The 26,267-nt window shown below is 39.6% G+C and overlaps 1 protein-coding gene across 1 annotated transcript in view; it reads right to left on the reverse strand.

Annotated features, from left to right (window-relative positions):
• LOC146521812 (glucosidase 2 subunit beta-like) overlaps window positions 1–26,267 on the reverse strand; it is a 164,808-nt gene that overhangs the window by 137,840 nt on the left and 701 nt on the right. Inside the window, exons 2-7 of the mRNA XM_085141262.1 lie at window positions 26,073–26,189; window positions 23,456–23,551; window positions 18,374–18,431; window positions 17,330–17,447; window positions 11,516–11,645; window positions 2,124–2,193 (exon numbers count right to left, since the gene is read on the reverse strand). Coding sequence (XP_084997388.1) covers window positions 2,124–2,193; window positions 11,516–11,645; window positions 17,330–17,447; window positions 18,374–18,431; window positions 23,456–23,551; window positions 26,073–26,189 — 589 coding nt within the window. The remainder of the gene's footprint in view (window positions 1–2,123; window positions 2,194–11,515; window positions 11,646–17,329; window positions 17,448–18,373; window positions 18,432–23,455; window positions 23,552–26,072; window positions 26,190–26,267) is intronic.

Genomic DNA, 26,267 nt, shown 5'->3' on the forward strand with positions numbered 1-26,267 from the left:
GATGGCTGTGGAGAAAAAGCATGAAGGGGGACAGGTTCATTGGATATCATGGACTCTGTTTTTCTGCAAGCCACTAGAAAAATTTACATATCTTCCCTAACAGCAAAACGGATGCCATTCCCTTTAAAGCTGGCCGCCGTCAGACGCCGATGCTGACAGCAACTTAGTTCGTCTGTATAGCTGCAAGGAAGGCCGGGAGATTGGAAAGCGGAGCAACAAGTGAGCCTGCTGAGACTTGAAGATTGAACAATGCAAATAAGGAGAAGAAATACTTTTTGAGGCTTGCTGGAGAATAAATAGGTGTAGGAGTTCCAGGGAATGAGATGCGCGCATTCGACTCAGACTGATGAGACTTCACTGCTCCACAAGTTAAGGTGGAACTAATGAGTGTAATCCATATTCATACTGATGTGAACACCCATTTATTTTATAGCACGAGTAATGCAAGACAGAATAAATGCGAGTGACAACCTATAGTTTTAATCCAGTGTTATGGATCTTCTTTATCATATTTCATGTTGTTTTGGTTTCACTCTGCTGCATTAGCAGAATTTCTCTTGAGGGTATCTGACATGATAATATTTCCTAAAACTCCCCGATTCACTCTGCCGGAAATTAAAGGAACTTCTTCAACAGTATTTTTTTTTTTTTGTGGTTGTTATTTCGTGTTTTGTGGTACAGTTTCATTTGACTGCTAGTGGCCGGTAAATTAATGACTGGCTTTTATCACCAATCAATTTGGAGAGAACAATGTTCAAAGACAGGCGATCATTTGTCAGGAAAAAAAGATAAAATGTAACAAATGATTTAAATTCAGCACTTAACTTTAGCTCTCTTATGCAGCTTTCTTGTCCTTTCTGTAATTACAAGAAATTACTAGTTCTCCAGACTTCTTGAAGGACATTCAAAGCTCTTCTTTGGATCTTGGCTGCTAGATGATCCCACACCGCTCCAAGAATGCAGTGGTCCGGGTTCTGGGGAGGCCAATCCATGACTAATGTTTTTCTATCCAGGTATGGTATTACTGCTTTGGCAGTGTGTTGGCAGCCATAGCGAATCAGATGCTTTCCAGATTGTCTTACAAGGTGTATCAAACTCTAAAAATGCTTTTCCATGGTCATAATTTCATACATTTTGACAAGATCCCCAACACCTATTGACAACCATTTGAACCAAATTGGAGTCATCACTCCGTTAGACCTGTTGCAATGGATTTTCAGTCCCGTTCTTGTGTAAACTGGCATACCCCGTTTCCCATCCTTCAGAATGGCCTTTTGGATCAGTTGAAGGGCCAGATACATCTCTCACATCCTGTATCAGGTCTTTGCTGAATTTGCCCTATTTCTGAAGTCTTTATGAGTAACCCTTGAAATATTTTTCAGAACTGAGTGGTTTCTATTATATTTCAGGCCTGTTTATAGAACAAAATAACTGGGTTTGCATTAGAAGTTAGTGACTGTAGTCGCTGCCTGCGCAGCTTCTTTTGGAAAAACCCAGAAAATATTGCAATGGTAGTCAAACCACGACTTTACTGATAAATCGTGAGGTGTGAAAACCCATCATTAAGTGTACAGGGGAGGTCGCAGGGAGACACCACACACCATTCCAATATATTAAGTTTCTGTTTAATAGCTCTTCAGAAAGCCTGAAGAAATATTGCACAAGGTCACTTTAAACAAATTACATTAAAGTCTGGCTCCTTGGAAGCAATATATAAAGAAATAAGGGGTGGCTGAAGACTTCTGCAGAGTGCTGGATGACGACATAATATTTAATTTTTTGTAGTATTAGATTTCTTAGCAATGAAATAATGCGACAAAAAGCCCATTCACCCTGGCAAGAGCAGAACCCAACAAGGAAAAACTATTTCAGTATAAAAACATCACTGGTAGCCTTCAAAACCTGAATCAATGGATCTTTATTATGCAAAACTTTGCCTGCGTAATCAACAAGATATTAATAGAATATGGTTCTAGCTTGTGGGTGGGGTGGGGTTAGCATTATAAGGCTGACACTTGATACGCATATGAGTGCAGGTTTCTGGACTCACTAGAATGGGTAGCACTGGCCAGAACATGAAAACAAAAACAGGACTCAAAAGAGTCTGAATACAAGTTATTTACCTGCCATCTTTATTGGTGTCCAATAAATGGAAAATGCTGGTAACGGAGCTGTTCTGATGTCTGATGAGACCTAAAATAAAAATAAAATAAAAAATCAGGTGTTACTGTAGAATTATGTGATTGTTTAAATAGCTACCACTTCCATCTGAATGCAAACTGAGAGGCAGGAATGAAGAAAAGGATGGAGCTGGATTTAAAAAATATGGGGTGTGGGGGGTGTGGAGGGCAATCAGGCAATGAGTCAGTCACGCTGTGCAAGAACATTTGGTTTCCCTGTAGGAAAAGAAAAAAGCATGCCAGAGTCCAGAATGCAATCAGGAGGCTTTGTGCTGTAACGGCTGGTATGACAGTGATTTCCCTCTTCTCCATTCATGTACACAGGCAGATGAAAAGGAGACGCAAAAACTTCCTCAACCCCCTTTTTCCAGCGAGCATGTGACTCCAACCGATTCATTCTGTGAATCCGCATTCACTGCGAGTGGAAAGGAGAGGAAGTTCTCTTATGTTCAGCACTGAGCATCTCCCGTGTCATCGGCAGAGCAGAGAATGTACGAGGGGTAAACTGATTGGCCCCTAAGTCTGGGGAAAAACACTTTACATAATGCTAATTGCACATCCGCCGCAATTATCTTTCTGTACTAATTACAGAAAAGCTCATTTTGAAATTAGCATTCCTTCCCAGTGTACAGTAAAGCAACTGTGTTAAGTGTGTGATGCAGGGGGGTTTAAAAAATGATCCCTTTTCTCAAACCCATCTTTGCCAAAATAAATCCATATTTATTAAGGCATGCTGTTTGTGGGATTAAAAGTTTTAAAAGATGCTAGATCCTACGCCACTCCTTGACACCCGAAACATGACCGGGAGCTGCAAACGTCTACGGAGAAGCCAGATTCCCGTCACCCCACCCCCTGTTTGTTGACTGTATTCAACCCCGGGAGTTAAACAAGATTTGCTAATATTCTCCTGCAATACACACAGCATCTGTCATATTAGTGGCTTATTCTTTTGTTTGAACAGCACTCAATTCCCAACCTAATGCTTGACATTCTCAACCCATCCTCTGGTCGCTCTGTCTCGCAAAAAAAAAAAAAAAAGTGAGCGCACTAAAGGAGCAAGAGAAATGGTCTCATCCCTCGCTCTACTGCAGAGCCATAGCTATGAAAAACAACCATAAGGAGGATGGATGGAGACGAAGGCAGGGGAAGAAAAAAGATAGAGTGGATGCAGTGGATTGGAGGGTGGTGGGTGGGGTGGGGGTTGGTTGGCAAAAGGTAAGAGGAAGAGTCGAGAGGAATGGGGAAAATAAAAGAGGAGAGAGGAGGAGGGAGAACAAACAAAAAAAAAAAAAGAAAAATTGGGGAAAGAGGTTCAAGACATTGGCTCTTTAGGCCGACGGCACATATAGGGGACTATGTTTACTAATGGACACCATCAGTCATCCACCCATGTTGCTCAGGCAATATCACGGCACACTCGTAAAATAAAAGAGAGGCACAAAGAGAACAGAGGGAAATGGAACATATCAGCGGGAGACTGCAGATCTATGCCTAGCCTACAGACCATGTTATCCACACAGAGCTTTGTTATTGTAGGCTCGCGCTGCACTCCAAGGCTAAGAAAACACACATTGTCCTGTCTTTTGTACACCATAAGCAAGATTTCCAAGAAGGGAAATTACAGTTTTCTGTATGAAAAAAAAATACTTTGAAATGGAAATAGATTAAAAAAAAAATGCTGCGGGTAGAATCTTTTTTTGTTTTTGCTTTATTGATGGAATGACAAGACTGGAAATACTGATAGAAACCTGAAAATAAATATTTGAACCTAAACGGTGCGTTTAACGGTGAGCATCAGAATGGAAAAAAAAAAAAAACTGCAGCAAAATGAGAGCGTTGCAGTGTACAAAATCAATATCTTACTCATTAGAGTTTGCTCATAAATTCATCAAGGTTGTGATTACAGTTGCTGAGCTAATTGCCTTATTCCCAGAACTCTTTTCAAGGTTCCCACACGGCTGTGACTGATTTTTCCAGGAAATTTTTTAACAACCTGAAACTTATATGACACGCAGGTTTTACAAATGAGATAAATGATTGTGCTGCAAGGAAGCTCGGGTATTCGTAACTCGAAAAATCAACTATTAAATTACAAGGTACAATTAATAAAGATGAAAGAATAAAACTAGTCTACATTCTCTGTGGAGAGCTTAGCAGAGCTACCATCACTCAGTCCTGCTTTAGGACTAAATTACCACAAAAATACTTTAAAAAATATGTCAAATTTAATGGAATTTCTGAGTGAAGCTCTGTTTTCAGTTTGGGCTTTTGCTGCTTGACTGACAATGTCAAGCCTTATGGGACCTTCTGAACTCTTTTATGTTTGACACTGTTTGTTTTGCTCTACAAGGACAATCAAGCGTTTCCTTATCTGGAGAGGAGACGTATAAGCGGGGATATGAAGCGTTCTGTTAGAGTTCAGAACAGGAAGACAATGCCTGTTGCAACACGTGTTACTGCATTATTTCAAGAAGACATAAGTTTTATAAAGTCTACAGTCAGGTAGACAAGATTTTTTGTTATTTTCCTTTATGCAAATCATGTTTTATTAGAAATAAATATCAAGAACCTGTAGTCTTTTGAATTCATAATGGACCCTGGTTTCCAGAGAAGAGGATATAATGATACAGCCATTGTTTATGACTGGTCTGGTCCATATAGGTTAGCTCAGGGGAACTACTCGAATCCTCAGAGGCAAGATAGCAGACACTCTAAGTGCTTAGTACATCCTTCAGACATTCTCTATATTAATATATTCCAACAATACATATTTTGTTGGATTCAGTTAATCTCTTCCTATTCTAACCTACCATTAGCATTTGCATTTACATGTGAATGCACATTAAAGACAGGGAAGCGTAATCATCTATGGCTAACGGGCTTATAGTCTATTTCTCCTTCAAACAATTTTTATACAGAGATTTCCTTACATATACAGTACTGTGCAAAAATCTTGAGCGACACCCAATTTCTTTATATTTTGCTTGGAAGATGGGAAAAGAGTACATCAATTTATTCAAATATGTACAAACACACATGGAAATACAGTATCTAAACCAAAAACAGAGTTTGTGAAATTCTAACAAGCAAATACTAGTCCTACATTTCCTCATACTTCATACAATAAGCCAAGTTTATGGCTAGCAGTTCTTTAGGAATGATGCTGTTAAAAAAATTAGGGTTTTTTTTACTGTTTTTTACTACAACTTACTGCATTTTTCAACAAATGAACAAATAATGAGTTTTTTGACGAGATGTTGGTAACAAAGTGCCTGAAGATACAATTTACATTTGGTTCCTTGATGAGTTGTCTACTATGTGTCGACATAACAGTGGTTTATCCCTTGAGTTAGGTGCCTTTTTAATCCTTCAGTGATTGATAAATCTGTAAAGCTTTAAAAGACCTTTGTAAAGTCAAAACAACTGTTTATCAAGGAAACTTCAATAAAAATAACAGGAAATTAAAATACAATGAAATGAGGGGTGGCTCAAGACTTTTACACAGCACTCTATCTGCAAGTCAAAGTCCACTTAAAAGAAATCAAATAAAGGATACTGAATCCCATCTTTATTTCACGCCTTCAGGAATAAAGACAATAAGCTTGTATCACACACATACTATGCTCTATATTAGTATGTTCTACTATCAGTGTTGGGGAGTAATGGAATACATGTACCGCCGTTACGTATTTAAAATACAAAATATGAGTAACTGTATTCTGTTACAGTTACCGTTTAAAAAGGTGGTATTTAGAATACAGTTACTTTGTTGAAATAAATGGATTACACAGCGGTCTTTTCCTGTCCCCTCTCTATTTTTGGTAATTCCACACTGGTGGAAACCCAAACAAAACACGCATTGAGAGGCTCTAATGCCTGTGTCTCAGTCTCGCGGCCCATGTCACCTCTACTTGCGGCCGTATAATGACATGAAGAAATATTTTTTTAAATTATTATTCAAAAAATAATTTAATATGAAGGCAGAGTGTTGCAGGCACAGCCCTAAAGAATGTAGCCTCATGGGCAGTGTAGCCCAGTTGTAAGTAAGCTATTAAGACTCGACTGTACACCGTGTTCGTGTTTTCCTCCGAAACAATAAGTTCTGTTGGAGCAGCCTTTCAACGCCTCTCTCTGTCTCTCGCTAGCAAAGTTGACCCAGACAATAAAGTAAAGCTAGTTTTCGGCTACGAGCCCGACACAGAACCCACCGTATTAGCCAGAGGTCCCTTTACTACGGTTCGGAGCCGCGGACATGTTTTAGATACGTGCGGAATAGTTTTCTATACGAGATCGCTGCAAAAAGTGCAGCCTTACCTAATGTCCACCTACTGTTACTCATTTTATGTTAGGATTTAAAAATCTAGTTGGTATTGGTATTGCGAGTATCCATTTAGTAATAGCAATAAATCACACAGCAATAGTACATTCATGTAGTTGTAAACAGCACGATAATATATTAAGTAATCCAAAGTATTCCGTTACGTTACTCTCATTGAGTAACGTAACGGAATACGTTACAAAATACATTTTGGGGCATGTATTCTGTAATCTGTAGTGGAATACATTTTAAAAGTAACCTTCCCAACACTCGCTCATGTTGTCAAAGGAGCTTGCAAAGAAAAGCGTCTGGACTTCTTTAAGTTGCTAGAAGAGGTTTCACCTCTCATCCAACGTCTTCTAGCAACTTAAAGAAGTCCAGACGCTTTTCTTTGCAAGCTCCTTTGACTACGATGACCTGGATGACTGAGAACCTTCACAGACACTGGTTCATGTTAAGCAGATATGGTAGAGGCGATGGCCCCAGTGCCAGACTCAGACTACACACCCGCTTCGGATCAGTCCATACAATGGGCCTTATTAGCAGAAATCTACAGCAGGCCTGATTTATCCCCAACTTGTACTATTAAAAGTTGTCTGGGAAAGATACAGGATCTTAGATAGCGCCAATGTTTAGTAAGTATTATCTTGAAACAAGCCAGTTTAATGAGCCAGTTTTAAACTTGCCAAATTGCAAAGACACTTGTCATTTAAATTAGTATGTCTTGGTAATATTCTGGATAAAGCAGCAAACGTTTTTTTTTAAAAATTCAACATTTACACCATCCTAACTTCTCTGAAAACAATCCTAACACTCTATTTTAGTTATAAGATGCAAAACTGTAAGTAGCTTTGGATGTTTGCCTCTTACATATATCACTTTCGTTGCTCCTGATTGACGAAACGTGGAAGAGCAATTTTGAAAAAACAAAATGACATTGAATTGGTTGAATTTAGAAAAAAAGATTTGAAGATGGTAACTGAGAATACATGAAATCATATATTTTATGGTTTGGTTTTGTTTGGGAGCTTTTTTGGTACAATTGTAAAAAAAAAAAAAAAAAAAAAAAAAAGTTAAATAAACGGAAGAAATAACTGTTAGATAAAAGTGATTATTAAAATTATCCATGTTACAAAAGTTTGGGTCGTCCTTATGTTCATGACAGCTGTACAAATAGCTGTAAAAATAGCTATGCTTGTTGAACACAATATCTGTTTTTTTTTTTTAATGTATTTAGCAACTAATGTATTCAGGTACGCCCACACATCAAACATCTGAGTCGACTCTGTTTCAATATAATTATAAAGTGGGTTGAACTGCGTGGTCCAGAATATTTTCCCCATTTGGAGTTTTACTGTTTACAACCAAAATGTATGAGTGTACTTTTTAAATATAACCAGCCTTTGATGAACTCTTTGAATTACATGTGGAAAATGAGTGTGGTGTGCTATAACGACAGCAAACTAAGCCTATTTGGCCGCCTTGGCACTCTGCAATCTCTGTATTCATGCTACAGGCCATCCACAACTGCACACGAGCAGAATGGAAGTGGTTTGCAAGGCGGTCTGCTAGAGAAATCAGGTCAACCAGTGGATTACCAATGAACTTGAGGAAATCCCCTCAAACTATGGATGAACTTCAAGTCTGCGTAGCTTTGCATTACTGGATGTACAGTAAAAGAGAGAAACTAGCACGAGTCGTACACTGTGCCTCTATATGATGGAGTTCATATCAAGCAAACATCATTAAAGAGGGAGGAGACCTCGACGTGAACCCAAGGCTTATCATGGATGCCATTAAGACGGAAAGAAAACAACCGCTCACGATCAGCGTCCTTTCTCATTAGCTGGGAATAACAAAGATTTTGCTATTCAATGAGGATTTACTCCTGATTTCCCAACATGCTCAGCAAAATGGGAAAAAAAGGAAAATCAAGCCCACTGCTTTGCTAAAAGAAGAGCACTGAGTAACCCAGCTGTGTCTATGAACAAGCATATTCCTAATAAAAATGGGACATATGTGAAGGTTGGACTCATTGACTGAGTTGTAGTTCCTTAACAAAATAACTTGATAATTTAAAAGAAGGAAAATGGCAAATGCATGGTGCTTGTTTAGAATCTAATAAACGCATGAACTATATACCACACATGTCGAAATCAATACTACTTAGAATGCTGTTCTGTTACGTCTAAGACCCACAAAAAGTCCTGCAATATTTCTTTCACTGTATCGCACACAATGTGCCACAAGAAACTAATTTTCTTTGAGGGTACAAATAACCTGGCCCTTTAAAACTTCTCAATAACTGCGCGTGAAGCCCTGGAGACACGTTTGAGCGACAGGCGCTGTAAAGGGAGAGACTGTTAAGTTCTACTTTGCAGGCTCAGCTGGTTGTTCTTCTGGCTTTTCATTCTTATTTTGACTCATGCGACTGACAGGTCAGAAATGGAAAGACGAGATATTCGTGGAAAAAAAAGTCTGTCTCGTTGTGATGTTTCTATATTTGTTTGTAACTCAATGCGTGTCCTCACGAGTACAACGTTAAAAGGTCGTTTAAGGCAATTGTTTTATCGAATGTTTCTTGCGACCCAAATGTATAATTAAGGTAACTAACTGAAGAGGCTTTCTTAATTATTATTTCACAACTGTGACACTGATGACAAACATGAAGCTACAGAGTTACAGTGACATAAAAGAAAATGTGGTAATTTAGTTCATTGTGTTTTGCAATTTTCATGTAGACCTGAGATTAACCCTATGTAATGAAAATGTGTTTGTAAAGGTGACAATTGTAAAAAAAAAAACAAAAAAAAAAACAATGGGTAATAATGATTTAATTTAAAACTGGTGACCCTTAAATTACATCCTAGAGTTTGTTTGGTTTTTTTGTTGTTGTTTTTTAAAGGCAGGTGGTTCCTGAAATTATGTTTTAGCCAAATCATAGCCATCAAGTTTTTATAGATCAGTAGTACAAATCACAAAGTGAAGGCCATCACACACGGAGCCTGTTGGAAAAACATGACAGGAAATTCTGGATTTTTCAGATCCAAACTTGGTGTGTAACATATATACATGCCAAAATGTTTGTCTTCAAGAAACCCACTGTGAAAGAAATGAAGTCTGCACCAAGCGATGATGAGCTAGTCCTAATGTTTCTAAACAAGAAAAGGAGGAAACGGAGATTCTGGGTATGTCCAATTCTTAAAAGAAGGCAGCAACGGGGGAAAATTTCATTGTTTGGTCCAGGAGTTGACACTGTATCATGGCCACTTCTGTACTTTGAACTCTTGTTCAAGAGTTCAAGAGTGTCTGAGGTAAAACTGAACTATTTTATTATTTCTATATTCAATAGATCTGTTTATCCAGATCTGATCATTTGTAAAAAGCGAGCTTGGTTCGAAAGAATAAATGTCGCAAACTTGTCATGTGAATTACATAGTTGGTGTGACCGTCTGCATTAAGAATTTACAGAATTTACATATCCGGTGTTTAAAGGCCTTAACTCATTATACAAATACTATCATGATATTCCATAATAATAACAATTATACTGCGATACAGTAATCCTGCAGTACGTCGCTACAACATATGAAAAATGCCTCTAAAAAAGGAGAAAATAGAGCTGGTTGCATGCATTGTCCTAACTGTCCTCCATGAGTTCCTTCTTCTTTAGCCCGAGTTGTTTAACTTCTGTTCACTTACACTCATTCATTTAATAAGCACCACCTCAATGAGTCATATTGCAGTGATTCAGGGAGTTTAACTGCTGTGGGAATCCATCTAGAGCACCTGCAATCTTTAAATAAAGACATCAGTATTTGGCAGCAGTGAATCCACACCACAGCGAAAGAAAAAAAGTCAATAAGATACACCGTCACATCAATACATTTTTCAGCTCCTACTGTTAGCAGATAAATGAACATTCACCAACAAGTAATGTCATAAGCAGGACAAAGACTGGAACTTTGAAGAAGCCATACACACACATGAACTCACACATTTATTAAAACTGCAAAATAAGACCCCAGATGGATGACAAAACACAGACAACACCTGCCAACACGACCACAGAAATGAAAACTGATGGTTGCAAAAACTTGAAGATGAGCAGTAATGGAAGTGAAGGATGATGGCGCAGGGAACACGGGGGGGTGACGACTAGCAAAGGTCAGCTTGCACACCTTGGGAGGCATGATGGATGTGTGCTCTGAGAAGCTCCAAAGTCAAATGACCTTTATTGCAATCAAAACTTTTATTTTGAACACACAAGGCAGAATCAATTACCAGCACTATACAATATCTAGGTGTGTGCTGTTTGATATATGGATGAGCGAAGAATAAGACAGAAGTTTAAAACATTAATAAATCCTATTTCTGTGTTTTATAAGGCATAACATGAAGGACTGTTTTAATATCTGTGCTGCAACAAGCTAGAAATCTAAAACTAAATCTAAAATTAAGCGAACTTAACCCAAACGGTCTCCATGCACTGCCTTCCCAACACAGACTTAATGATTCTAAATCCACGTGGACTACAGAGCTAAAAACGACTGAGCCCGTTTCCCATCCAGCCTCACTACTTTCAATACGTTCACATACACAAGTCTGAACGTCATTTAAATGCCGAGCCAGCTTGTGCTTGCAGTGATAAGGGAATTTTCCAGTGAGTCATAAGCAACTTCTCTCTGAAGGCTTGTGGAACCTAAAAAGAGAGCTGGGGGAAATGCAATATGCTGTTGCTCAGCAATCCTCTCCCAGTCCGCTTATTTCAACGACACAGGCATCTGTATTTAACCCTTCCAGCTCCTCCCTATCTTCTGCCATTTGTCATCCTGACCGTGTGACCTGAGGTTCTCAGGCCAATTTACTTTTGCTCAATGTAAGGTCGAGCTGAAATGAAATGAAAGTTGCCCTGCAGCTACTAAAATTGCCTAACTACTGTCCACAAACTGAAGCAATTTGGTTAAAGGAGCAAATAGATTTAAAAGACTCCGATTAAAAATGCCATGACCCTTACCACCGTTCCCTGCTTCCAGTGCCTTTAATGTTTGCTCTTTGAGTCTGTCGGCTTCGTGTTTTTTCCTCCTGTGTTCCTCCAACTTGACCTGCAGGTCTTCTGCCACCTGCTGGAGCTCTCTGAGCTGGGCCTAATGAGATGACATGAAAACAAAAAATAGAAAAAACATGGCCAACTTTGTCAAATTTATAACTATACCTTACAGTCAGCATGCAAGATAGCAGCAACAGTTTGCATTGGTCTTAAATCTGATTGATTACAATCTTGAATTGAACTACTGTGGGGGGGGTTTTAATCAACGTCCTTTGGAAATGTAACTTTCATGCAAGCCGCACTAGCCCAAAGAACATTAGCGTTCATATTTGATGTTCATAAATTTGGCTATTGTTCAGTTTAATAAGTCTTAAGTATTGGATAGTGGCTGCAGAAAGACAACGCACAGAAACAAGCTCAGAAAAGTAAAGCAATATTACAACATTTCGTATTAGGCTTGTACTGTTGTTACAGATTGGGACAACCTACACAGTACTGCCACACTAAAAAACAGAGACCATTTCTTAAGTAATGTTAATTTCTCTGTTGTTTGGTTGGCTCATTACTTTATTGTACAATGTTTCCAGATATCGACTCTAAACATTTTGGAAACAGGCTGGTCTTTTCGATAACTCAACCACTCTCCCACTGAAAACGCTACGTCCAGATGAACAGACTCAACTTTTTGGTGCATGGAGCCAACAGTTGCAGTTTAAGGTGAAATGTTTCAGCAACTAACAGATGCGTTGGAATCAAATTTGACACGGACTTGAACGTCAACCACAGAGTGAGCATGAATAAGTTGTAATGTTGATGATCCACCGATATATATCTAGCAGCATCATCGAATCAAAGTTTTATTTTGCTCAGCATTTCAAATACCTACAGAACTAATGAGAATGCCAACACCATCCATTTTTCATGCTTAGTCCTTTAATGGTAGCATGGAAAATACAATTATAAACCTCCAGAGCAGTAAAATGAAGCCAACACAGAAATACCAAAAACCGCAGTTCATTGAATGGCCACTTGAGGGCATTTGAGTCAACCATCTTAAAAGCTTTAATAATGAAAATACCATATTTATAGATTAGTACATATTAGGGCTGCCACAAACGATTATTTTGATAGTCGACTAGTCACCGATTAATTTTGCGATTAGTCGACTAATCAGATCATCATCCATTGAACGTAAAACGTACAGCTTATTGCACCAGCAGCATCTGCTCTTATATAACTATCATTAGCTTACAGCTTTAAGTGTTTAAGGTATGTGCTAACTAAAAATAAAGACAAGATGATAGATTATTAAATTTTAATGAAATTTGCAGATTGTTTCAGTGACGTTTAATAAACTCCTTGCTATCTAAATATAACAGGACACTGGAGTATATTCTCGAGTATCTCACACTTCTGATAATCAGTTGTGTGCTTGACGTTTATTCAGCTGTGTAAAAACTATAACTTTGATCTCAGCCAAACCGATTTACTCAGGAACAAGCAAAATACAAAAAAAAAGCCAAACAATAACATTTTTAAGTTATCTAAGTGACTTATATATCATGTTTAACCTGAGTAGCGAAAGACGGTGGTGGGTTTGAAAACGATGTGCCGGGAGTCCGATGTTTGCACGGGCTCTAGTGAGCCTTGAACCCTGGCTAGCTATCGAGCTAGTGGATAAAGTCGGAGCGCTTTTGAAAATATGTGGTGTCTTGATAAACTGAGCAGATATTTGAGGTTTACACAGCTACATTCTCGCCTGAAAATATGTTAAACGTTTATTTTGTGACCCAGAAAGAATAATAAGAGTAATATTAAAACTAACTAGCTGCCACCATTGTTGGAAACTGAGCTGGGCTGTGCTATGAATTCTGGGACAGAGCTACTTCTTCTTCTTCGGGGTTTAACGGCAGGTGGCATCCTTGTACATGCAGTGCTGCCATCTTCTGTTTCAGTCCGTTATTACACTCTTGAATCCTACTACTTATTCCTGCGTCTTTTGTGATCTTACAAAGCTTCAAACGACGCGTCGACTATTAAATCAGTCGTCGACGATCAATCGTGACTAGTCGACTAATCGTGGCAGCCCTAGTACATAGTCCTTTTGCTCTCGATAGCTAATTATAGTGTGACGTGTAAATAGGATTTTACAAACCAGTGGTTAATGTCAGAGCAGCTGCTGTATGTCCATAAGGAAACCTCCCACCTGCTTGATAGCAGCATGTTAGCACTGTTGAAGCAAGCATGTGTGGATGTTGTTGTTTAGCACTCAAAACCATTTCATTCCTGTGTACACTGTGATTATAGACACTAGCAGAAAGTTCTTCATCCCGTATTTAGCTGCATCTTGAACAAAATTCCATCGCTGACACAAATTTTGGAAGCATATGTTGACAGTCGCACATGAAACAAACGCACTAACCTAACATTGTATTTGCAGGGGGGTGATGAATGCATAAATCAAAAGAATTGAGATTTGTAATAACTCTTTTTGAAAACATATAAATGTTAATAATCACTATTCATGTGACTATAATCATGCAAAGTTTCACTGATATTGGCCCACCAGTTAAGGAGGCCATAGAGTACACGCAGACATATGCTAACATCATTATAATAACATTCTTAATGATAAACAAAGCACAGAGACTATTATTGAGAGATAAACTGACAGATAAACAGAAGCACGAGAATTTCCCTGTTCTCTCTTTCCGTTTCCCCGTCTAGCTCCGGAAGAGAACCAACCAACACCGTGTATTTACAAAAACTTGTACCACAGCAGCCGGGCCTGCACAATGGACTATTTAAATCACTTGCATCAGGAGGTGTTGCTGTCGCACCAAATACGACAGCTTTTGACAACCAAGCATAACCTATCATCACTCTCTGTAATGGACCAATTAATATGAAAGAGCAGCAGCTCCTTGTTCGCGTGCATGTGTGTGTGCATGTGTGTGTGTGTCAACTCTGCCTTCCAATCTGTCCTCAGAGACTCTCATAATGCAGTGATGGATTCTGCGAGGTTCAGCTAGGGATGACTACCTTTCTAGGCCATGCTGCTTGCTTAGACACCTTCAGCTTGCAGCGGTGATTTATGGGCTCCATTATGAGGAGTACAAGAACATATTTACTTGTGGAAAAAACACCCATAACATGCAAAAAGTTCTTCCATTGTGTAAAAAAAGAAGTAGAAAACACCAGAAACTAATATAAAAGCTTCTCGCTGTTGCAAATTCTTCAAAGAATTAAAAACAAAAAAGTAGAGAAAAGTGATTCTGAGGATAAGGAACGGCTGACGCTGCACTTCATTTCCTGCTTTAACATGTACTTTTAAGACTGGGCCAATAAACAGCAAACATCGTGAAATGGGTTTTATTGAATACCAATTTGTATTCAATTAACAGCAGCATTCCCATTTCTGCTTGTTCTGTGGCACGTGAGGCTACAACGCCACGCTCAGCTTCTAATTTGATTTTTTTTTGGTTAAAGTTTGATCGCAAGTGTTTTCTTTAACAGTTTCCTCTTGAACCCTTGAACCACAGGAAGGGTTCATTTTTGAGTCATTGTGTAAGGTTTCCAACACGAGGCCCCGGAGGTAACCCTGCCATATCAACAGAGACACGCTGAGAAAAGAGGATCACAAAGTGCGGCAGGGCTAGGAGGGCTGGGTGACACTTCAGCCTCGATCTGCCAATCAGCTGCCACCGAAAAGAACACGGAGAGGGGGGGGGGGAAAGGAAAAGAAAGGAAAATAGAGCAGAGTGCAGGGTAAAAACCCAGGGATCATCAGCTGGCAAATCAGACATGTGTGAGCTCGCACATGTGAGTGTGATAAAAAGTGGCCTTCAGACAAATCTGTGCTGTAAACAAGTGGTTTCTTTCTCTTTTCTTTCCCTGACATCTTTTATAAGTGCTGCAAGATTTAAACAGCTGTACTTAAAATCCTTCAAGGTACCTTGGAAATGAATAAACAGGGCAGGAAATAACAAGGATTTATAACAGCCCTGAAAAAAGTCAGAACAGTGTAAATGTGCTGCATCATGGAGTCCAAAATCCAAATAATGATGATGAACAGCACTCAGTTGCTGCCATTTCAATCGCTAATACACTTAAAGCTGTAGGTGCTGCAGTGTTGGAAAGTAACTTGTAGTTTCTAAAGGCCACTAATGCATTAAGTAATGAGACCACTGAAGCATCCTTGGAGATCCGCAGTTGCCAAATTTACCATATAATTTGCACCAAACTCCAGGAGTCCGTCTCTAAATTGGCTCAGTGCTCGCTGAAGTAAATGTGCAAATGGAGAGGAAAAACTGTAAAGCAGTCGCTGCTCGACCCCAAGTTCTGCAAAGGAGTCAAAAAGAGAGAAAAAAAAGGCCTGATTCCTCACGTACTTGTTTACTGGTGCTGATTTACACCCAGTCATTTACTCCTTACTGCTTTAGAGCGACGGCAAATGAAGTATAGTCACAGCTGAATTCCTTAAGAGACAAAATAAAATGCAAAGTAAGGTGGCAGGAGCAGAGTATGATGATGTTTACGGGTTACAGATAACAGTACGAACTAGAATTCGAATCTGAGACGTGACGCATTACATAGCATAGTGATGTCTGTTGTGCTAAAACTGGAGGCCACTCAACAGGAAATGACATGAATTGATCAACTAAAACGACACGATCCAAGTAACATAATGGAGGGAGGAAAATAGCGGGGCTTTTTTTTTTTTTTTTTGACAGCTAGGAAGCAGCAAGCTTCTTACTGTGATAAGGCAAAAAGTACCTGCACAGCAGGCTAAGGCTGGTGCTGGAAACTGGTGCTGGGAGCACAACAGACGCCTGTAGCAGCAGGTGCTGCGAACATGTATGATCAAAACAGCATCACAAGCTGCTCACTGCTCAACAGCAATGCTCTGAGCACAGCATATATGAAAGCAAATTAACCTTTCCGTCAACTGTTAGCTAAAAAAAACGCTGTAGAAGCCACTGTATGGCAGCACACGCAGAAAAACAGTTAACCAAGTGTCTTTATATCCTAACTACAAGCACTGTACATTTACCTTTAGTCCCCTAACCAGAACTGCTTTCCTGTACAATACAATCCACTAGCTTTTCTTATTAGAGCTATCACATTCATCTTAGCCAGCTGTTGGTTCAAAGCGCTTTACAAATGTGTCTCTAGACTCGTCTGAAGGTTCTCAGTCATCATAATCTATGGAGCTTGAAAAGAAAAGCGTCTGGACTTCTTAAAGTTTCCTTGAAGATGTTTCACCTCTCATCCAAGAAGCTTCTTCAGTTCTAAGAACAACTGGTGGAGAGTCGCAGATTTTAAGCCCTATGAGGGTCATGGACCCCCTATTGGACCCTATAGACTCACGGTGGTGCTGAAGCCACCAGCTGGGGGCCTTCTTGTGTGCATGTGCAATCTCCCTCCAATCACTCCAGCAGTCCAAAGACATGCATGTTAGGTTAACAGGTGATTCTCCAATTCCACTTTGATGCTGAACTAGACAGGTGAGAGCAACCAATTTAGTGTAATGTTACCCTGCTGTATCACTAATTTAACTATTTGCTTTGAGGAAGACTGCTTCAAAAGTGTTAATCAGTTCTGTAATAGTTTTGTAACCTCTAAACTCGAAATCACAAAAGTTATCCAAGTTTTCTCCTGACGTAGAGGCCGTGCATAGACGACGACTTAGTTCCAGTGTGAACACGAACTGATCTACTTTTCGGGTGGTTTTCAAACACATATATAATAGCTGGAACTTCGACAAGAATTTTTTTTTACCTGTTTCTCCCTCCAGAGCAGCACTCCCTCCTCAATCAGCTGCTGCTTGAGTCGCAAACCTTCATCCAAGGTCCTCATCTGGCCTTCCACGTACGCCCTCTCTCTCTGTCCTAGATTCCTGGAGGAAAGGCGAGAGAGAGAAAGAGAGGAAGCACAGTCCCATCATTACTGAGAAAACGTCAGCCACTCCTGTTATGGTCACCGAGATGGCGCAATCCAATTTTTAAGGGCCTGCGATGCAGCAGGAATCCAAATGGGAAAATAGAAGAGTAAATAAGATGGGGGCCGATGCTCTGCGGCTCAGCTAAATTGTTTCTGAAGCCTGGCAAACACAATATGAGTGCGGACCTTGTGAAAACATAATGAGATACACTCTGCTTGTACGCGGCTTCGAGACGAATGGCGCGGTGAATGAAATAATAGAGGACTGTCAACAAAAGAAGTGGATTAGCGACATATACACAGCGGGCTGCGTTTCTGCGCCGCAGCATAGTCCATCTTTGCAGCTCAGCTCAGAAAAACATGATAAATACATCGCGGCAGGAAAATGAATTTTTATAAACAGCTGTATTCAGGGACCTTCCACCTTTGCGCCGTGTAATTTATAACTTATCTAAATTATCTCCCAGGAAAAAAAAGGCTCTGGGTGGTGGGAGCAGTTTAAAGCAAAAAGGAGGAGGAGGAAAAATTTGCAAGAAGGTCGTGAGTCACATTTGCATTTAACAGATGAACTCTTCAATACAATTTTGTGATGCACACACAGCCCTGAGTTTTTAAATCACAGTGACACCATGCCCCCTGGTGGCACAGTAACCGATTCACTGCAGAGTCCATCCTACTGCTGCTATGATAAGCAGCTTTCTATTCAGATGATGGTGAATTCCCCTCAAAGATCTGTTTTATATCAGACCGCATGAATATCTTTTCACATTTGGATATTTATTTTTAAATAACTGGACCCTCTGGCGTCTGGCGACATATTTCGAGTCAAACTGCACATGTGTTAATACATAAATACCGAATCTCAATTTTGAAAGGACTGACCAGCAAGTGTTCTGGCAGCGAGTGTGGCTGTTGTATTCATCAGAAGCATCGCAGCAATCTGGCAAAGAGACACAGGAGAAACCAATCCAATGCACACAGACCAAAACATGAAAAGCATACCACATTGTCAGAACGGAGATGTTTACAATGTCTTACTCTATTACTACACAACAGATCAAAGTTTGTTTTTTTAAACTCATACACAACAAAAAAATACAAGATGCTTTCTGCAAAAGCAATATTTTGCTTTCCAACATATAATACACAATTTTTTTTTTTCATTAAAATTATAACAAACAATAAACACAAATATGCTACAGGAAAACTGAGCTGAAACTTTAAGCCAATAAATTCTTCTAGTAAGTCAAGAGAAACTTCGACGGCATCTTTAACACAGCCTGAACCGTCTTAGGCAGCTTTCTTGGAATTTCTTTAAGTCTTCAAGAATAGTTCTCTAGACCTCTTAAAGGACATTCAAAGCTCGTTGGATGTTGGCTGCTGTTTATTCTGTTTTCTGATCCCACTCTTCTTCAATAATGTTGAGCTCCAGACTCTGGGGAGGCCAATCCATGACTCGTTTTACTGCATTGGCAGCGCGTTTGGGATCGTTGTCATGCTCAAATATGAAGCTGACTCGTTCCAGATGGTATTGCACAGTTAATCAACATCTGATGATACTTTTCTGTGTTCATAATAACATCGATTCTGATCCCCAACAAAACTGGCTGAAATACAGCCCATAACAGAGCCTCCACTAAGTTTTACAGACAAACACTCACTATTATACCATTCAATTGACCTCTTCTGTACATACTGGAGGACAGAAGACTTCTGCACAGTACTTTAGCTTAGCACAGCACTAAGGCTAGAAACCATGGTGATGTATCCACTGTGACATCTGACAGTGCTTTGTGAAGCTCAGGTTTAAAGCTGTTGGGGGTTTTTTGGAACCAGAAGTGACCATGGCTGAAAACGCTGGTTAGAAAAGTGCATCAGCTCAGTGTATGGGTGCAGCGCAGACTAAGCTAAGCAACATAAAAATAAAATAGAATTTCACTTGCTGAAGCACAGACGCCTTGGATAGGCTGTCAGTACAATTAACGACACAGCAAGGCATGTTATTGGATAATATAGCTCAGATAACTCCAGTAATAGAGCTCCAAAAAGCACCAGCGCCATAAATGTGGTTGAAAGGTCAAGTTCAGAAACTTCAATTAGCTGAGGTGAATCTTAGCAGGCAGATATTGGTTACAGCCGCCTGTGGCTGTTTCCACTTGGTAGTCAAGCCTAACCAAAGTTTAAAAGGTGACTTATAAAAAAAAAAAAATCACAGTTGTTATGAAGGTGTAAATTATGTTTATAGAGCAAAACTTTTTTTCTACCAGCATGTAAATATGATTTTTCTTTGTTTTGTTTTTTTAAGGATTTTTCTTTCTTGCTTAAGTACAGTTGCCTATTTTAACATGAGACTGTTTCAAGAGTGACTTCATTTTGGATACAGCCCCATGTGGTGCCTTGAGGATTGCAGGTTTTTGCCACCACTAACTCAAAGAAGTGTATCTCCCAGAGTGTCAGACAACGCAATATCACGGGTCAATATTAGCTCTTTGCCTTTATATAAGTATCAGCACAAAATTCAAATTTAAAAAGTAAAGAAGAAACGCCCTTCAACAATGTTACAATGGTTGAAGTTGCATAGTTTATCCACAAGAGGGCACCTCTGGAACTTTTCTATAGGCAAAACCAAAAACAACCAGACGATCCCAGCAAAGACGAGCAGTGCAACGGAATATTGCTACATATAACAATGTGCTATTGTTATGTGTAATTATATTGTTACATTTATTGTGTGTGAAAGAAAAAAAAATAACCAGTGCATCAGAATATCGGATTTTTAAATCACCAAATATCGGTGCGCTTTTTAAAAATCCCATATCAGTCGTGCTCTATCAGATTATCCTTTAAAACTTCAACATACTGCATAAAACAAAACATTTCTGTGTAATGACAGTAATAATAATAAAGTATCAACGTCTGAGTTGAAGCTGGACGATTCACATTAGCAGCTGCTGCAATGTTTTTCTTGGTTTTCATCATTCTGCAGCTTGTGTTGTGTTTTGAGGCAGTTGAATATGACAGTTGTGTTGCTTTGCAGTAATGGCCTTTTATCTACAGTATATCACTGCGGTCAAGTGCATTTGGGAAAGCTCGTGCTGTGCGGTGCAGGGAACAGCTGTGATTGGCATAAGCAGGCAGGTCATCAAGCGATGATTTAGGGAGCGCTTTCCTGGCTTTTGCTTTGTGTTCTTCTGGTCGAGCACACATTTACAGCATCGTGTTCATTTAATCACGAGAAGCCACACGATTGAAATGTAATTAATTATGCTGACAAATGTATATTCTCTTTCATGTTGAGCTACCCAGGAAATCTTCGTCCTTAAAGTTGAAGATTAAATCTTTAGGTCTGCGTGACATTTCTCTGCGTTTTGAAGAAGGTCTCTTGATTTCAGCCACTTATAACCATCAGCTGCATGGTGTTTTGTAAGTGCTCAGATCTGGCTCTTTCTCTGATGTTTCACCCAAGAGAGTGGGCACAGTGTGAAATCTCTCAATTATCCAGAACCCCATTGGTGACCCATCGAAAGAGAGCATTACAGTCCAAAAAAGGAAGCCAATGAATGTCTCTGAACAACCAGTCAAAGAGGAAAAGCGATGATGAATTAGCTATTGAGTGGCTCCATTCAAAGCAGAGAAGGTATGAGAAGAAGACAAGTGGGAGCAGAATAAAAGGAAAGAGGAAAGGGTGAGGGCGGCTTTGGGAAATATTCTCCTGCCGCTCTTTCATGCTTCATTCCTTCAGCTTTGTTTCCTGCGATGGTTACATGCCGTCTATTGCTACTGCTGCAGAACGAGCTGGTGACAGAGCAGAGATGTCAGCAGCAGAATGTATTGAATTTATCCAAAGTGGCGAGCTACTGGAGAACAAAAGTGGAAAAGAAAGGGAGGCTGAAAAACTACCTGATTAGGCAGCGCATGTGGCAAGAAAGAATGGAAGAAAGCCTTGAGAATAATAGAAGCAGGATGTTTTTCAAGGAAAGCTGAGCGAGGGAAGTGACTGTATGTACGCATCTGCAATTGTGTGAAGGCAGCCATGTTCTGTTTGTTGAAGCTACATCGTTTGTTTGCGCTACAAAAAAGACTGAGAGTGCATACATCAACATGTCAGCATCTGCACATCGAGCAAAACATAAATTCCTGTCCGTGTCTGCAAAATACACAAGAGGGAAAGTAAACAACAAGTTTTTACTCGGTAAAATCAGGACTTTAATCTCCAAAAGTTGATTCTGTTCATCTGGACGTAGCGTATTCTGGGAGAAACGTTTCGTCACTCATCCAAGTGACTTCTTCAGTCTCAGCTGACTGCAGGATTCCCCAATCTTATAAACAGTACATTTGCATAATAACTGAAAACAGCCCACTGAAGGAACAATGGGCTGTGAGGTCAGTTCCTTAATCATAATTATGCAAATTCTCATGACCATTGATCAACAACCACTGACCAAAACCCACTGATCAAAGACCACTGATCAATGGCCATGAGTACCATTCACAGAGAGTTGGGGAATGGCTGCAATCACAGCAATCACAGCCATTTTGGTCAGTGGTTGTTGATCAATGGTCATGAGAATTTGCATAATTATGATTAAGGAACTGACCTCACAGCCCATTGTTCCTTCAGTGGGCTGGTTTCAGTCATTATGCAAATGTACTGTTTATAAGATTGGGGAATCCTGCAGTCAGCTGAGACTGAAGAAGTCACTTGGATGAGTGACGAAACGTTTCTCCCAGAATACGCTACGTCCAGATGAACAGAATCAACTTTTGGAGATTTATTTTCCTGGATGATTGAGAATGCATCAAGACATCAGGACTTTAAGTTATTTTGATAAAGACCCGACAGCGTGTTTTTGATTACGTGGTTGTGATGCTATTGCATTAACAAAATACACAAAGAGATGTAGAAAAAAACTTGAGCGATAACTCATATGGGACTTTTGGTGCCAATAACAACGCTAAGTTTTAGGGAGTTCAAAAAAAAGTCTGATATCACAGGAAGTGATTTTTCAAATTGGACAGACTTCAGCCCCACCCACCAGGGACCAACAGTCGGGTAAGTGGAAGACCAGGGCTGGATGGTAAACAGACAAATAGAGAGATGCCCTTTCTAACAACACATCGGAGAGCAACTTGCCCAAGGACACTTTGACATGCAGACTGGAGCAGCCAGGGATCAAACCACTAACCTTCTTATTAGTAGATGACCTTCTGTAACCCTGATATATCACCCAAACTCACTAACATCAGCCATGCATCAGTAACTAAGAGCAACTTAATGATGGAGGTTGCCAACATTTATCTATTGTATTCACAGCTCGACTGATACCGTTTTTTGAGACCGATATTTTATGGTATAAAAATCCGATATTCCAGTTTTTTTTCTTTCAGACATATAAAACATAACGAGATTTCGCTAATGTTTGTTTTGTTCAGTTATGTACTTACCTGTTTCCCCTCAGCATAGTGTTTGTGTCTGATGCATGCTAAAGTTGCACAGTGCCCTCTGGTGGATAAACTATGCCACATCTACATTCATAACATGCCTGAAGGGCGTTTCTCCCATTTGTTCTTTACTGTTTTAATTTTCATTTATCATCTATTTTAAATGCCTAAAGTGATCAACGACAAATAGAGAATATCAGCCCACCAATAAATCAGTCAGGCTTTATTCTGCTCAGCTATAATATGTCCAACATGTGAAAATAAAACTATTAACATATCTTCATAATCAAACAACAGCTACATTAATACTGATATACAGTATCCGTGATAGGACAATGTTCCCTGTGCTCTATGACGGCTGTAGGCTTTAATCTATGAATACCTGCAAAGTTACTCAAACCACCTCTGCAGTAGTTTCCACTCAGCGGGGATTTCCAGGACCGCAAGTTGCCCTGATGACATCCAAACAGAAAAGGCGGCTACCAGCCAACAGTAAGACACAATATTAAACCACAGCCTTACCACAGATGCCATCATTGACTCTGGATGATGGGATGTAGTGCGGGCGAAAACCCAGATTGGTGCAGTAGAATCGGCCATGAGGACAGGCTGAAGTGCCTACATGGAGCAAGGAAAACTGGTCAGCACTGCATTATAAACTAATTTGCAGAAACAAATGAATTTACCTTAAACTGTTCACAACGCTTGCAAAGACATTAGCCACTGCACCTGATTACTTTCTCTAAAAATTAAAACTTTTAAACATTTACTTGTATTGTTGATGGGTTTTTTTTGTTTTTAATCATTATTTTATGTGTGTGTCTTTTTAAAATTTCAAAAATGAGTGTATCTCAAATCTGGTTAGTGTTGGCAGAGGTTAGCCGCAGCCCTGTGCCCCACATACAAACTGTAAATGATGTGTGACATAATGAAAAAAGCCACGACTGCATAATGAAACCGGGGCTGTTTCTCCTCTGTCTTTTCCCGTTTATGCTACACAAGAGAAAATGCCATCGATCTTTTAATATTTAAACCCTGAAATCTCCCTGGTATGCCATGCCTTCCACATACATTGTCTCTTTTGTTTGTATTGATTTCATTAAGGTGCCTATACTTACACTTGTAAATTTTCTTATATTAGACAACAATTCATGCATTTTTTCTTAATTTCTGGAATTCCTTGAGAGAAAAGACTTGCACTATTCAACCTAAGGAGATTTTTTTTTTTTTTTTTTTTTTGGGGGGGGGGGGGGGGTTATGGCTAATTATACTGATTACACCACAGCAAGAAGATTCTGGGTTTTACTCTTCAGAACTTTACAGATTTGTGTCATTGTGCAAGTCATCACATGCAGACTTCTGCTTCGTTGCTAAAAAAAAAAGATGTTAGAGAGGTGACACTCAAGCTTTATGTGGGGAGTTTCTCACATCTTAGACATGAACTTAGTTTACAGGTGTAAGTTGCAGCTAAAAGTATTGTAAAACATCTCTCTGAAGCTTCAGTGAAACACGGACACAACATTTTGTCTCAGCCACAGCCTGTCAAAGACGTATCGAGGGGAGGAACAGTAGAAAATGTGGAAAACCACAGAAGGTGGTTTACTTTCTCCCCTGTACACTGCAGGAGACAGCATCATGTGAGGAGCGGGTCTGTGGCAAAGTGACAAAATATCCAGTAACTTCAGAAAGAGTGCCTGTATTTGCTAAGGAGGGTATGGTAGAGTTTGCATATCACGATAGCTTGAAAAGTTTTGAGGCAGGGTCATGTTAACAATCTATTAAAACTTGGTTTACGTCCACCAAAGTCTTCAAGATCAATTTAACGATTTATTGGTCGAAAACTAAAAGAAAAAAAAAACATATAACCTACAAACTATGATTCTTCAAGAGCGCTGGGTGTTGTCAGCATATAAAGTAGGATTTAACAATTTAAAATATCATGTCACATTTGATCTCTGACGTCTCCTTCAATGGTTAGTAGATTAACTTGCAGGTAAAGTGATAATAATGCTATATAAAGCTATTTAAAATAACAATACGTTTTCAGACTGACAAAAACATGTTGCCAAGAGATACTATTTGACTTTAGTTGAATTGATTTATTCTTACTTTTCCATTTACATCACAGTAATAGATTGTAATTATGTAGATTGTAATCATTAAATACATAACAATTTGACTACATTACAATGGGGGGGAGGGGGGGGGGCTTTTGACACGTGATAGTTATTATTCAACAAATTTCACTAAACAATGTCATAAAGGCTGCACATGTCCTGTGGGCATATAAATTAAAAAAAAAAAAAGTATTGCAATCAAAATTACGCCAAGCATATTAAAATGGGTTTCAGCAGCGCGAACAACAAAAGCCTGCACTTTGCAGTTGCTTTTACTTAACTACAGACTTCTAGGAGTATGTTTAAAAATAACAAAGAAAACAATGTGAATATGTACAAAATACAAAGTAAATACTTCCCAGAGAGTGAGCTGCCTTGGTGGGGGTTCTTGTTCTCACGGCTTCTTGTTTACGTGGTTTATTGTTTTGTCCACGTAGTGCATGTCTTCGGTATTGACAGTCTATGTTTTTGTTGTGTGTTGGGTGGCTGTAGCTCAGGTGGTAGAGCAGGTCATCTACTGATCAGAAGGTTGGTGGTTCGATCCCTGGCTTCCCCTAGTCTGCATGCCAAATATCCTTGGGCAAGATACTATCCCCAAATTGCTCTCCGATGCATCCATCGGAGTATGAATGTGTGTGAATGTTATCTAGAAAGCACCTAGAGAAATGTGCTTGTGCGAATGGGTGAATGCACAAGTTGTGTAAAGCGCTTTGAGTGCTCAGAAGAGTAGAAAAGCGCTATATAAGAACCAGTCCATTTACCATTTGTGTACAGTTTTTCCCTCACACTTCCCAGGATGTAAAAGCATGCACTTTTAAAATCGGCGTCTGCTTTTTGCAGATCAGCTGATTGTGTCGTCGTCCCCCCCCCCCCCCCCCAAAACACATGCAGCTGATCTGAGCGCAGAAAACTTCAAAAGTCTTTAAAGTAAAACACTGATTTTCCAACAGAGTCACAGTGACCAGACAGACTGATAATGCTGACAGACAGAGGCCCGCTGGCCCCACTGATTAACCTTTTACCTGGTTCATCTGAGCCATCTTCACAGTCGCAGTAGTCGTCGTTCACCTGCTCAAATGGGATCATTCTCGACCCATCTATGCACAGAAACGACTTCCTCTCCCTGTAGAACCTTTTATCTGTTACAAAATAAAAGCAAACGCCCACTTTTGTAATCGCTGCTGGCTCTGAGGTGCAACCAGAATTGTAGCCAAACA

Source organism: Neolamprologus multifasciatus, chromosome 3 (assembly GCF_963576455.1).
Source record: "Neolamprologus multifasciatus chromosome 3, fNeoMul1.2, whole genome shotgun sequence".
NCBI classification, from domain to species: domain Eukaryota; kingdom Metazoa; phylum Chordata; class Actinopteri; order Cichliformes; family Cichlidae; genus Neolamprologus; species Neolamprologus multifasciatus.